Source organism: Salvelinus fontinalis, chromosome 8, assembly GCF_029448725.1.
Source record: "Salvelinus fontinalis isolate EN_2023a chromosome 8, ASM2944872v1, whole genome shotgun sequence".
In the NCBI taxonomy this organism is placed as follows: Eukaryota; Metazoa; Chordata; class Actinopteri; order Salmoniformes; family Salmonidae; genus Salvelinus; species Salvelinus fontinalis.
The window spans coordinates 18238349-18252758 of record NC_074672.1 but is presented as its reverse complement, the minus strand read 5'-3'; the positions used below and the strand labels follow the sequence as shown (position 1 = coordinate 18252758).

The 14410-nt window shown below is 43.1% G+C and overlaps 2 protein-coding genes across 12 annotated transcripts in view; one reads left to right on the top strand and one right to left on the bottom strand.

The window, feature by feature from the left end:
* camta1a (calmodulin binding transcription activator 1a) overlaps positions 1 to 5178 on the top strand; it is a 523753-nt gene extending 518575 nt beyond the window's left edge. For all 11 annotated transcript variants that reach the window (XM_055931565.1, XM_055931568.1, XM_055931561.1 and 8 more), the window contains one exon: positions 520 to 5178. In XM_055931565.1, coding sequence (XP_055787540.1) covers positions 520 to 552 — 33 coding nt within the window. In that variant the 3' untranslated portion in view covers positions 553 to 5178. The remainder of the gene's footprint in view (positions 1 to 519) is intronic.
* A 7618-nt stretch (positions 5179 to 12796) lies between these two features.
* On the bottom strand, positions 12797 to 14280 carry LOC129860316 (urotensin-2-like). The gene is made up of 4 exons (XM_055930638.1): positions 14116 to 14280; positions 13524 to 13649; positions 13357 to 13400; positions 12797 to 13236 (listed from the first exon to the last, which is right to left on the bottom strand). The coding sequence occupies exons 1-4, from the start codon at positions 14216 to 14218 to the stop codon at positions 13123 to 13125; spliced, it is 387 nt and encodes a 128-aa protein (XP_055786613.1). The 5' UTR covers positions 14219 to 14280; the 3' UTR covers positions 12797 to 13122.
* Positions 14281 to 14410: the final 130 nt, after the last annotated feature.

Here is a 14410-nt window from a genome sequence, read left to right as displayed (position 1 = left end):
TTTTCAAGTTTCAATGTTGACCTGTTAGAAAATCTAGAGTATTGAAGGAATGGGTTCAGTGAGCTGTAAGACTTAGTGATTCAACAGAATCATTTAGACTGAACGAGATCTTATCCAAATAAGTCTTTATCAATGTTGATAGTTGTCAGATTTATCAGTGTTTTCTTTCCAGACCAGCACCAGCTCCCGTTGACGAGGGCTGTGTCGATCTCCATGTCTCTTGTCCTCTCTTGAGGGAATGGTGTCCTCTATGGAGGGGAATGGTGTCCTCTATGGAGGGGAATGGTGTCCTCTATGGAAGGGAATGGTGTCCTCTATGGAGGGAAATGGTGTCCTCTATGGAGGGGAATGGTATCCTCTATGGAGGGAAATGGTGTCCTCTATGGAGGGGAATGGTGTCATCTATGGAGGAGAATGGTTTGAGACATTAGAGTACATCACCATCCAGTGAGAACTGATCTGTGACGGTGATCATAGACCCCTGTTTAAATGACGTCTGTCTCTCCGTCTGTGTTTCAGAGTGAACAAATCGAAAAGGGCCAAGGAACATGAGAACCCTCAGAAGAGCCCCCTCACAATGTGACATCACTCTCCTCCTTTTCTTTCCCCCCTTTGTACCCAAGACATTTTACAAGAGAAGAAAATAAACAGTTCAGTGAAAACACTGCAATTATTATTACGACTATGGCAGCGTGACTGATTCCACTTCTATTACATGTACAACAACAACAGCATTTTTCACGTTTATCTATCGTTGTGTATGTTGGAGAGTGGCAACTTCTTCTGTAGAATTCTAAAGTAAAGGAGAAGAAGCTGTGGGGGGCAGAACATTAGCTTCATGACATTTTTTGCACTTTTTCATGGATTGTTTTGTCTTTTTGGGAGTATCGGAGTCTAGGTTTTTAGATGGTAAAGGAAGAGGAATGTTGGACATGTTGAAAAGGTCCCTGCCATCAGTGGATCAAACCAAAAGGATAAGATGGAGGACACCTAGGATGGAGGACAGACGCCGGCCAGAACATAAGGAAACATTACAGAAACACATTGGGACATGGCTCTAATTGTATTTCATAATTTTTTAAGTGAACTGATTCATCCATTTGAAGGAGAAAACATGTCATCTAATGAACCAAACATTCTCGGTAATATATTGATCCATTTGCAAACTTACTCTCCCTATCAACAGTAGGTGAATACATTCAGTATAGTAACTGAAAATAGATCAAGCGTCCTTCTGTTACGCTGTGTTCTACTCCGCCAGTCAGTCCGAAGGGGTGGGGCTGCATATGAATGTAGGAGGGGTGAAGGAATGGGCGGGGCTTATTAAAATAATGACTTATTTTGTTATCTTTGTTTAGGGGGCACTGTGAGGCAAGAGATAAAGGGATTCAATTGTGTGGTTTTTAAAAAATATATGTTTAATTCCTCTTTGCTTGAATCTGTTCCGTGCTTATACCCATTACCGGTATAACTGACTTGTCTCCTAAAAATTATGTGTTGTCTATTTTATCAAATGTGCATGCCTATGGGTGAAAGTCTTCGCCTGCGTGCTTGAAATTAGGTCTGTAACCTCTGTTTTTCAATGTTTTGCGTTTGTCTTCATGTTAAAATGCAACAGAGTCTCCCATGTACCCACCTACTTCCCCAAGAGTCATTCATACCCTCTAATTACTGAATGATACCAACATTGTCCTCTTCTTTTCTTTTTTATTTGCCTTATTTGTTTACTCAGTATTCTAAAAAGAAAGAAAACTTGCCTCTTTTGTGTTGTAATGATAACAGTCATGAAGGTTATTGTTGTTCTTTTTAAATGAACTTCAGGGCCTGTGAGGGCTTTTGAGGGGAAGATCACATACATTGCCTTGACGTCTTAGAGATTCTTTGAGGGGTCCCTAAGCTAGTCCCAAAATAGGGGTTAGACAAATCCATATTTTTGACAATTGAGCGGTTTCTGTATATAAAGAAGGCTGAAGGTACGTAGGGAAAACATTTACCCAAAGGGGATTGTATTTTAGAAATATATTATTTTATTCATTAAAAAGGGGTCAAAAACAGGTACGAGACAAAAACAGAATATTTGTATAGTTTTGTTTGAATGCCTAAGAAGTATGGTTGTATTGATTGTATATAGTGTAAATACCTGGGATAAAAATGAGCTATGTGCATGAAAAACATGAACAAAGGTTTAAAAAACACTAAACAAAAGCAGTAGTGGCTATGCTCTGTAAAATGATTCTAACTATTTCACTATAAGAGTATTTTATTTTATTTTGATTGTTCTTGAGAAGAACATTTTGCTAAAGCATGACATTATTGCGAATACTAAAAAGTAAAAAAAATATATATAATGTATTTAGAGATAGGAGAAATCTGCAAAATTATCTTAAGACAATTATGGTTATGTTTACATTTTTGTTTTGGGCTACCAAGAATCTTTTGCCAATGGTGCCAAGTAATGTGAATGCTATATTGCTTAACAAGAGAATTAAGTTAATCTTATCAGAACAGATAATCATACAATGAAATAGACACTAGCATTGAAGACCACAAGGTCCCATCACGACTGGCAGTGAATCACAGATAGAGATACACATTGCAGAGGGAGAAATATTTCTACAGCAACTTTTAAGTCTCTCGTTTCTCATCCATTATCACACGTCGGAACAACCCAAGATTATTTTGCCATCATCACCAAATACACAGGGATCACTTTGTCAGTAACATTTCAAATGCAAAAGAAATGTGTGCTTTATTTTATCCGTATAAGAGAAGCGTTGTGGTGTCAATGTCTCTTAGCATGTTCGTATGGATTGTGTTCATATAAAGATTGTAAATGGCAACCTTGTCTATGGGAATCTCAGCCCTGTTTTTTTATTTTTTATAATTGAGGTTGATTGAACATGTGTTTCATAGGACAACTCACAGGTGATGAAATAGACGATATCAACTTATCAAACTGCTGACACAAGACATTTGTTTTTAAGTTTGGGCTGAAGCTTAACTTTACCAAGGCTGTCAGGGTCTGGACAGACCAGAATTATTTATTGTCAACATGTAATGTGGCCACAGTGAATGATGTGTAGCATCGCTGGTATTCTTTGTAAAAGTAAATGAGTCATTTACTTGCAGAAGGAACACTTTAAACAATCGAAAGTGCTAAAAAAAAAAAGAACGGATGGGGTTATGGGGAAACACATGAACCGTTATGGATCATTGCAGCTAAGTCAATGAGCCAAAGGGAGTGATCTGTAAACGTAACAAGATGCACCACTACTATTATAGCAACTTCTGAGGAAGAATACAATGTATGTGTCTGGTTCATAATGGGATATGTGAGGGCAGTGTTTGAAAGATGATGAAATGAAATGTGGGATGTGGGAACAGACCCATTGATACCAGTTGATTATACTGTATCTATGAATGCATGATAGAGACTATCCAATGGTATTCATCCTAGTCCATAAGTGTCTGCTGGTTCTTGCAGTTTTGCTGAAATATATTATATTCCTATAAGAACATGCCATTGGACAATTACATTTTGTTGTTTTAATTGCTGAATTTCATCTCAGACACTGTTGGCTGTTCTGATGTTTTTATTTTTATGTACCTCTGGGTTTATTTGTCTGTATGTTTGTGTTTATTTCACAGAGACTTGATATGTAAACCTATTTTCAGAGTGTTTATGTAGAAAGTGCCTAATCATATCCTGATTGATCGCACAAAGCCAATGTCAGGAAGCATGCAAGGTACCTAAGGAGGAAAACATGGCTTTGGAGATACCAATAGCAAGTGATCCATCATTCTTTAGGACTACTGTATATCAAGTACATACAATATATCAATCCAAAACCATCACCAAGATCAGTCAGGTGGCAGTGTTCCCTTAACCCACGGAGCGCGTTCCATCTTGTCAACATTCTAAGTGTTTTCATTTTCTATTGGAACTGCCTGTTGAAACCATGAGAATTAGATTCCATAACTTCTGTGGTTTTATTGCCTTGCATTCATCATTCTGGTAGTGGTAAGAATGCCAGCCAATACACTGCTGTGGCCATATGAGAAGGTTTTATTATGCTTGCATGGGTAAAATAGTTAACTGGGTGACTGAACTGCACCCAAAGCATGCTTATTTTTCTAGAATCGGTAGTCAGACTTTTAAAGACTTGCTGTTCTGTAAAACGAAGAACGTTGGTTTGACGTGTCACAGAACTCTGAAAGACGGAGGGCATGTGATTGGAGGGAAGAGGAGAACCCTTAAAATACAAACTATGATCAATCTGCAGTATTTACTGACCATATTTCCAGGGGTAGCATGAGGGCAAGTTTTTCTAGAAGCAAGTTTAAACTTTTTTTTAACACATTTTATTTTTCATTCATTTGGATCTAGAGATAGTGTGCTCTCAACTTCAAATACCTGAACCGTTTGGACACTCTTTTGGCAGTATACTGCAAGTATTTTACTAGACAACAATACACACACACACACACACACACACACACACACACACACACACACAGGAAACAGTACACTGCACTGGACACATCCAGATATACAGATAGGTATGTCAAGGCACAGTCAGTATCACTTGTACACAGTTCAGCAGATGGAGCTCATCATGTGTTATTTTCCTAGCCTGCTCCTAGTCCTAGGGAACGGCTGACCTCCCTTCCGTCTTTTACTCAGGGTGCCAAAATGGGGAGGAGGAAGTGGAGCAGGACACTGATTGGTGATTCACTGCAGAGAGAGGACATACTGTATTGAAATAGGAAGATGCAACGCCCCTCAGCAGAGCTTTCTGGTCAACACAGGCAAATGATTACTATGATCCTGGATACATTGCTGTTATCCATTTCCTCTCAGAGAAGTAAGCTGAACTGAGGAGAGATGTAAGGACACTAAATCAAAAATAGGGGATACAAAACATTGTAGTGTAGCTAATTATAATTGAGACAAGTTGATCACAATTGACAGTACGGTCAATTATTTCTGTCTTGGCTATAGCTCAGACAGAAAGGAGTTTGCATTATGGGACACTATGGCTTAAAGTCTAATGGGAATGCTTAACTTTCTTTTATAGACTATGCTAATGAGTATAGTAACATTTCAACCTTTGACCTCCTCTGACTTGATGTTTCTCAGTAAAACAAGGACTTGCTATATAAAAATATCACACACAGCTTCAAATAGTCTATCGAGTTATTCTCAGTTATACATTTCATCTCAGTTAAGATATGGGTGATTACATGTTGAAACATTTGAGGGGGTCTTCCTGAGACTTTGAGGCAGTTGAAGATGACCAGATATTAAAGGGACAGTTGTTTCAGAAAAAAAGCCCTTCAGGAATGGCTGACAGCCATTTTCTGGATGGTATGACAGGTTAGCTATAGAAACAGGCACTTCATATGGATTTGATTACCTTCATTACACTCTGCTAATTGACCTGAGAGACTACCTTTCCTCCTCTACCTTTGTCAATGCACCCAAACTACTGAAAGGTAGGCACATCAGGACCACAGAGCAGAAACCATCTCACAACCTTTTCCACTTGTGGACACAGAGCAATAAGCATTATTTTGTGGAGACCTATAGACCTAGTGAAGATAAAAATGATTGGACACATTTAGTTGACGTACTCTTATGCAAATGCCAGTATTGCAAGACAAGCATTCAGTAGTTTATGGACAGCAATTGTATGGCACCCTTTACCGAACTGCACGTTTTCATCAATTCCAAACCAAGAAGAAAAACAATGGCCCTTCTTTAAACAAAGTCGTGGTTCCTCGACACTTTGCATGTGAACTAGTGTTAGATACATTTTCCTCTCCTCTATAACTGTCTTTCTCTCTGTCTCTCCCTGTTGTGACCCTCTCTTTCTTTCCTTCCCCTATTATTTCAACCACTCCTTTTTTCCGTTCTCCTAATGTGTATTGCTTTCTCCTCTTTTTCTTCCCCCTCTTTCTTGTTTGTTAGTTTTGTTTTTGTAATTGTGCATGTACAAGTGTCACTGACTCGATGGATATGTAAAAAAAAATAATAATAAGAGATTTCAGCTGCTGAAGCCATGCAAAACGTTTTGAAATGCCCTTAAAATATGGAAGATGTTTTCTGAATGCTTTATATTCTTTCTGCTGTAAAATAATAAAAAAAGAAAAAAATGAAGAAAACAAACAAAGTTTGATTTTGTCTCCTTTTCCCTCTACAGTATCGTCCACTGCCTGTACTTTTCCCTCTACAGTATCGTCCACTGCCTGTACTTTTCCCTCTACAGTATCGTCCACTGCCTGTACTTTTCCCTCTACAGTATCGTCCACTGCCTGTACTTTTCCCTCTACAGTATCGTCCACTGCCTGTACTTTTCCCTCTACAGTATCGTCCACTGCCTGTACTTTTCCCTCTACAGTATCGTCCACTGCCTGTACTTTTCCCTCTACAGTATCGTCCACTGCCTGTACTTTTCCCTCTACAGTATCGTCCACTGCCTGTACTTTTCCCTCTACAGTATCGTCCACTGCCTGTACTTTTCCCTCTACACTATCGTCCACTGCCTGTACTTTTCCCTCTACAGTATCGTCCACTGCCTGTACTTTTCCCTCTACAGTATCGTCCACTGCCTGTACTTTTCCCTCTACAGTATCGTCCGCTGCCTGTACTTTTCCCTCTACAGTATCGTCCACTGCCTGTACTTTTCCCTCTACACTATCGTCCACTGCCTGTACTTTTCCCTCTACAGTATCGTCCACTGCCTGTACTTTTCCCTCTACAGTATCGTCCACTGCCTGTACTTTAGCCACATTTTGTTGTAATAACCCACAGCCAACTTATTTACATGCCTACTAATTGTTCTGCAGTATATTAACACGGCATCATTTTAGTACTGTAAATTCAGATTTTATATGCACTGTTATATGGGTAATATCATGAATAATGGAATTCTGTCTATCTGATACTCACTTCACACCCATACAGAGTATTATCCTATTCAGTAGACTAGAATGTGGCAATAAAAACGCACATGGTGTTTTACCTCAAATCGCAGTTGATTAGGTTCAAATTCAGAAAACTTGAATGTCCTCAATGAGGCAATTCATTTTGCATTAAACACAATACATACAGATGAAAAATACATATTTAAAAACAACATCAGAATAGCAAAGGGTGATTACAAGTCAGTAGGCTGGATGAGTACAATTTCATACAAATGTTGATTATACTACATGTACAGGTTAATGTGTGATTAGTCCAACATCTGATTTAGTTGCATTATTGCATTTGGAATAAAGTCATTTCTGGCTTTTCGTTGTCTCTACTTGCGGCCAGATTGAAGCTAGGGACTAGAACTCAACGTGGGGGAGGTGGGAAGAGTCAAATGCAATTTTGTTTTCTTTCTGGGGGCTCTGACTAGATAGAGAGATGACAGCTCTTGCTTTTGCTGCCCCAATGATTTTCCCTCAAAACCTGACTATCTTACTCAGCCCATTTTTCTGTGTGACCTTGGCCTGTCCCAAACTAGCCCGTCAGGCAGTCAAGCTAGTGCCAGGGGGGTCAAAACTCTTGACTAACTGATCCACAGAGGTCCCACTTACTATAGTTCTGAGTCACTGGAGTAATACAGTCAATGTCCCCACTGATGACTGCAGTTCTTCAGTCCAGGATGGAGATTGAGAATGTGACAGGTACAGCGTCACGTCAGGATGGCAGTGAGGGGCTGAGAGATCACCTGCCTAGGGGTGGCCCAGGAGTCTCAGGGATTGGTCAGGGGAGACTATAAAACAAATGTTGGGGTACCAAGGCTTCACTTAACTTCAGTGGAACTCACTACTGCAATCAGCAAGAACTCAGGATAATCAACAACACACAGGTGACTCAGGTAGGACTATATTGGGTTCTTCTATCTACTGAATGTATTAGAAAGGAAAAGTTTATATTGTACTTACTGCCTTGATATTTGTTATGCTAGTAGGCCTATGGAGCATGTCTATTTTACCTATACTTTGTGATGAGGACTCTGATCATTTGAGATGCTCCTCTTTATGTCAAAGAAGAGATGATGAAGCTGGGAATGCTGACTGTTGGTGCTGTCCCTCTGGATATGTGATGGCAAGCCGTTGCAGACCGATTCAAAGACTGAGCTTATCCTGACTCAAATCTTGTTTATGGACATGGATGACATATTAAACAAGGTTTCTGGCATAATGTGTCATGGAACACAGTGGTTAGTCTATTAGAACTGCTTTATTAAATTGATTATTGACTGTAGCTTGTGTAAAGACGTTACATAGGCAAATTACTTCATCTCCCTCCCCTCTTTACTCCCTCCCATACTCCCCCCCACCCGTCCCTCTTAACTCCCTCCATACTCCCCCTCCCCTCTTCACTCCCTCCCATACTCCCCCCCTCCCCTCTTTACTCCCTCCCATACTCCCCCCTTCCCCTCTTCACTCCCTCCCATACTCCCCCCTTCCCCTCTTCACTCACTCCCATACTCCCCCTCCCCTCTTCACTCCCTCCCATACTCCCCCCCTCCCCTCTTTACTCCCTCCCATACTCCCCCCTTCCCCTCTTCACTCGCTCCCATACTCCCCCCTTCCCCTCTTCACTCCCTCCCATACTCCCCCTCCCCTCTTCACTCCCTCCCATACTCCCCCTCCCCTCTTCACTCCCTCCCATACTCCCCCCTTCCCCTCTTCACTCCCTCCCATACTCCCCCCCTCCCCTCTTCACTCCCTCCCATACTCCCACTCCCCTCTTAACCCCCTCCCATACTCCCCCATTCCTCTTAACTCCCTCCCATACTTCCCCCTCCCCTCTTAACCCCCTCCCATACTCCCCCATTCCTCTTAACTCCCTCCCATACTTCCCCCTCCCATACTCACCCATTCCTCTTAACTCCCTCCCATACTCCCCCTCCCCTCTTAACTCCCTCCCATACTCCCCCCTCCCCTCTTAACCCCCTCCCATACTCACCCATTCCTCTTAACTCCCTCCCATACTCCCCCTCCCATACTCCCCCCCTCCCCTTTTCACTCCCTCCCATACTCCCACTCCCCTCTTAACCCCCTCCCATACTCCCCCATTCCTCTTAACTCCCTCCCATACTTCCCCCTCCCCTCTTAACCCCCTCCCATACTCACCCATTCCTCTTCACTCCCTCCCATACTCCCCCTGCCCTCTTTACTCCCTCCCATACCCCCCCTCCCCTCTTTACTCCCTCCCATACCCCCCCTCCCCTCTTAACCCCCTCCCATACTCGTCCTCCCCTCAACTCCCTCCCATACTCCCCCTCCCCTCTTAACTCCCTCCCATACTCCCCCCTCCCTTCTTAACTCCCTCCCATACTCCCCCCGCCCCTCTTTACCCCCTCCATACCCCCCCTCCCCTCTTATCTCCCTCCCATACTCCCCCCTCCCCTCTTAACTCCCTCCCATACTCCCCCTCCCCCCTTAACTCCCTCCCATACTCCCCCCCTCCCATACTCCCCCTCCCCTCTTAACTCCCTCCCATACCCCCCCTCCCCTCTTATCTCCCTCCCATACTCCCCCCTCCCCTCTTAACTCCCTCCCATACTCCCCCCCTCCTCTCTTAACTCCCTCCCATACTCCCCTCCCATCTTTACTCCCTCCCATACTCCCTCCCTCCCCTCTTAACTCTCTCCCAAAATTCCCCTCCCCTCTTAACTCCCTCCCATACTCCCCCTCCCTTCTTAACTCCCCACATACTCCCCCACCCCCTCTTTACTCCCTCACATACTCCTCCCCTCCCCTCTTTACTCCCTCACATACTCCCCTTTCCCCTCTTAACTCCCTCCATACTCCCCCCTCCCTTCTTAACTCCCTCCCATACTCCCCCTCCCCTCTTAACTCCCTCCATACTCCCCTCTTAACTCCCTCCATACTCCCCTCTTAACTCCCTCCCATACTCCCCCTCCCCTCTTAACTCCCTCCATACTCCCCTCTTTACTCCCTCACATACTCCTCCCCTCCCCACTTTACTCCCTCACATACTCCCCCTTCCCCTCTTAACTCCCTCCATACTCCCCCCTCCCTTCTTAACTCCCTCCCATACTCCCCCTCCCCTCTTAACTCCCCCCATACTCCCCCCACCCCCTCTTTACTCCCTCACATACTCCCCCCTCCCCTCTTAACTCCCTTCATACTCCTCCCCTCCCCACTTTACTCCCTCACATACTCCCCCTTCCCCTCTTAACTCCCTCCATACTCCCCCCTCCCCTCTTACCTCCCTCCCATACTCCCCCCCCTCTTAACTGCCTCCATACTCCCCTCTTTACTCCCTCACATACTCCTCCCCTCCCCACTTTACTCCCTCACATACTCCCCCTTCCCCTCTTAACTCCCTCCATACTCCCCCCTCCCTTCTTAACTCCCTCCCATACTCCCCCTCCCCTCTTAACTCCCCCCATACTCCCCCCACCCCCTCTTTACTCCCTCACATACTCCCCCCTCCCCTCTTAACTCCCTTCATACTCCTCCCCTCCCCACTTTACTCCCTCACATACTCCCCCCTCCCTTCTTAACTCCCTCCCATACTCCCCCCCCTCTTAACTTCCTCCATACTCCCCTCTTTACTCCCTCACATACTCCCCCCTCCCATACTCCCTCCCTCCCTTTCTGTCCATGCCTCTATCTCATAGCTTTTAGAGCTCCTCCAGTCAGTGGCTTTCTGGTTCCAGCAGGTGAAGAGGGGGCCATGCTGGAGACAACCAGTGAGGATGAAGCATGGCACAGTGCTTAGCAGAAGAGAGATCTCCCAAGGCTGGGTGTCTCTATATACAAAAGGCCTTTCTCAGCAGTAGGTCAGAAAGACAAACATGACAACAAATAACATTAATGCTGTACTTGTATTATGTAATGTGTACTTGTAAGTGGTCCAACCACCATGCATATTAAAGAGGATCTTGATTTGAATTACTGGTAATGACTCTCTCTCTCTCTCTGTCTCTGTTTCTCTGTTTCTCTCTCATAATCTCTCCTGCTCACGATCTCTCTCTCTTAGAATGTCTCTCTCTCCTTCTCTCCCTCCATTCTTCCCTCCCCCTCTTTACCTTTCCGTTGTCCAGAAGTCTCAACCTGCTTTTCATTTTGTTTTTACATTTACAGACAAAAGACAACAGACAGATGCACACAAACATCAACGACATCACACCCGCCTAGACCCACATGTTCCCACCGCATCTATCTCCAGTGCTTGTAAGACTCTATGCCGTATGGCCTCAAATGGTGCTGTTCTGTTTTTCTCTATCGCCCACACATTTTCAATATTTAAATTATAATGCATTTGATTCTTTCACTGTCTTAACGATGAAGGATCATTTGATTCCCAGGTTTTAAGTAAACGTTTTTTTCAAAATTATTGACGAGAAAAGTATGGTCCAACCTATTGGGTATCTCACCGCACCATCATATGCCATGTCTTGAAATATGCAGATAGATGGATTAAAAGTACATGTACATTGTAAAACTCCCGACAGACAACTTTCCACTTTCTAGCTCCGCCCATAACTTATGGACTTTAAAGCAATTCCAGAAGGCATGAATTATTGAGTCATTGTTAATTTTACACTTAAGACATGACTCTGCATCTGTGATGTAGAATTGGTGAACTTTGTCTATTGTATAATACATTATATACATTAGTTCATACTAGATGCGTACATTTTCGTTAACTGTAATTTCATTAGTTATGTTCCAACACTCCATCTTGTGTCAATATCAGTTATTTTTAATTCTTGGTTACAATAGTTTATATTTGCTTTTCCAATGGAGTGGATGGACTGTTTCCGGGGTCGATGGACTGTTTCCGGGGTCGATGGACTGTTTACGGGGTCGATGGACTGTTTCCGGGGTCGATGGACTGTTTCCGGGGTCGATGGACTGTTTCCGGGGTCGATGGACTGTTTCCGGGGTCGATGGACTGCCTTGCAACACAATGAGATTATATCTCCGTATTATTTACTAATTCACCTGATATTCGAAATATCTGCTTCTCAGAACTACAGTAAACAGTAGGACTTATTTACATGTCTTCTACACTGAACCACATACACTTATGATTGAAATAAAGACTAATGTAGATATTATATCATGTTCTTCTGTCACGCCCTGGCCTTAGTATTCTTTGTTTTCTTTATTATTTTAGTTAGGTCAGGGTGTGACATGGGGAATGTTTGTGTTTTGTTGGTTTTGGGTGTTTTTATGGTAAAGGGGTTGTTGGGTATAGTATATGGGTTTGTGTGGAGTACATGTGTCTAGTGTTGTCTATGTATGTTTAGTTGTCTAGGAGAGTCTATGGTTACCTGAATGAGTTCCCAATTAGAGACAGCTGATTTCGGTTGTCTCTGATTGGGAGCCTTATTTAGGGTAGCCATAGGCTCTCATTGGTGGTGAGTAATTGTCTATGTCAGAACGTTTGTAGCCTGTTGTATGTGCACGACGTTTATTAGCTTCATGATCGTTTGTTGTTTTGTTAGTTTGTATTAAGTGTTTCGTGTTTATTTTTTCGTCGTCTTTAAAATAAAAGAAGATGGCTTATTTTCCAAATGCTGCGTTTTGGTCCGTCAATCCTCCACACGATCGTGACATCTTCTTACATCTCTTTTCAATTATTATTTTGTCACATTAGACGGTGCGTAATTGCATTTGGTAGTTCAATGAGTCATTGAATGTTGAAAAACAATTCAAATCTCTTTTAAAAACAGACAGTTTTTCAGGGACCAGACATCCAACCAAAAGCTTTTCCAAATAGATGATTTTATTTCTGTTTAATATACAGCCACTTAGTTCTTCATCCTGTCACGTTGCAACATCAAACAGTTATATTTTAAACATACAGGCATGACAGGGAAATATAGAAAACTGCATCAAAACTAAACAGTCCTCAACCCTACTGTAGAATATATCAACCTGTGGGATATTGATTCAGTCCATCACTGTCTGTGTGCAGCATCCGTGTGTGTGTGTGTGTGTGTGCGTGCGTGCGTGTATTTACAAATGTGCGTATGTGTATGCTTTTTCGTGTGCAATAGAGGGGTTGTGTCTCAGTACAAGCCCCATCTCTTTGTCATAATGTACGGTGGGAATGCATTTCTCTAAGGACGGTTGACTGTGTTAGACACAGTACTTCCAGAAACACTCTGAGTTGCCTCCTCTCTTTCTGAATGGCTTCTTGATGCCAAAGAAGCGACTGACGGGACTTAGGTGACTCTGTTTTTCCAGCAACACCTGAAACAGAGAAGAATTACAGCTGTAGTACTTCATGAGTCATCAAACAGGTGTTCCCAAAACAAAACATGATAGTATCTCAATATATGCTTCTTATCTTCTATTAGTTTAAAAACTCACATCTGTCTTCATCTGTCTTGGTAGTAGTCCAGCTGCACTGAGACCTGAGGGAGACGAAGGGTGAGAGAGGATGTGTTGTAATATTTCTCTTGAACTGAAGTATCACAGTCTATACACTTATGATGTAACTGTTTAGGCAGGTGTCCAACTAGTTTGTGTGATCTCACCATCTCTGCTCAGCTCTCCAGACAGTAGGGATGAGTATCTGAGTCCAGGGCCAGACTGGGGCAGGTATGTCTGCTCAGAGAAAGACAGCTCGTCTGGACTACCTGCACCACCATCCTCCAGAGATACTGAGCACAGAGGAAAACACAGGTCAGCACACAGTTAACACACAGTCAATACACAGTCAACACGCAGTAATCTAGTCTAGATATACACTCTGGCTCTTCACTCTCCACTGAATAATCGATGATAAGGGTACAGTTGTGTTTATGTTAATCCAACCATGATGATTAATGACTAAGAAGCAGCGACACTTTGATGGCATTAAAAGTGAAAACCTCATATTGCACATTCGATATGAACACTGCTACAGTTCTCAGACACAATCAACCAGGTCTCAAAGCAATTATACCATAACAGAAGGTCACTGATTACAACTTGTTTGATTGAAGTTTAATTAAGACTCACACAGACTTTAATTACATCTGTGACTATTGAACTACTCTGCCTAATAACCTCATAGTACAATAGACTTTCCCAGCAGCGTGGCCTGTTGAGGAGTACGTTTATAAAGGTGGAGGATCTGGTACTCACCAGGACCCAGGTAGGGCATCTCTGCAGAGTCTGTGATGGGATGGGCCAATAGCGAGCCAGAGGCTACCAGCAGGAAGGTCCATGATAGGAGCAGGTTACACATAATTTCCACGGGCCGGTTGTGTCTGGGTTTTCTGGGTGGGTGATGGGTCCTCCTGAGGTCTGGAGAGAGTGGTCTTCTCTCTGCTCTGTCCCCCAATAGGTTATATACCCCATCGACTGCCCCCACTCCACCTCACGTCCCCACGCCGTCCTTAGTGTCACCACAATAGGGTGACACTACCATAGGCCCATC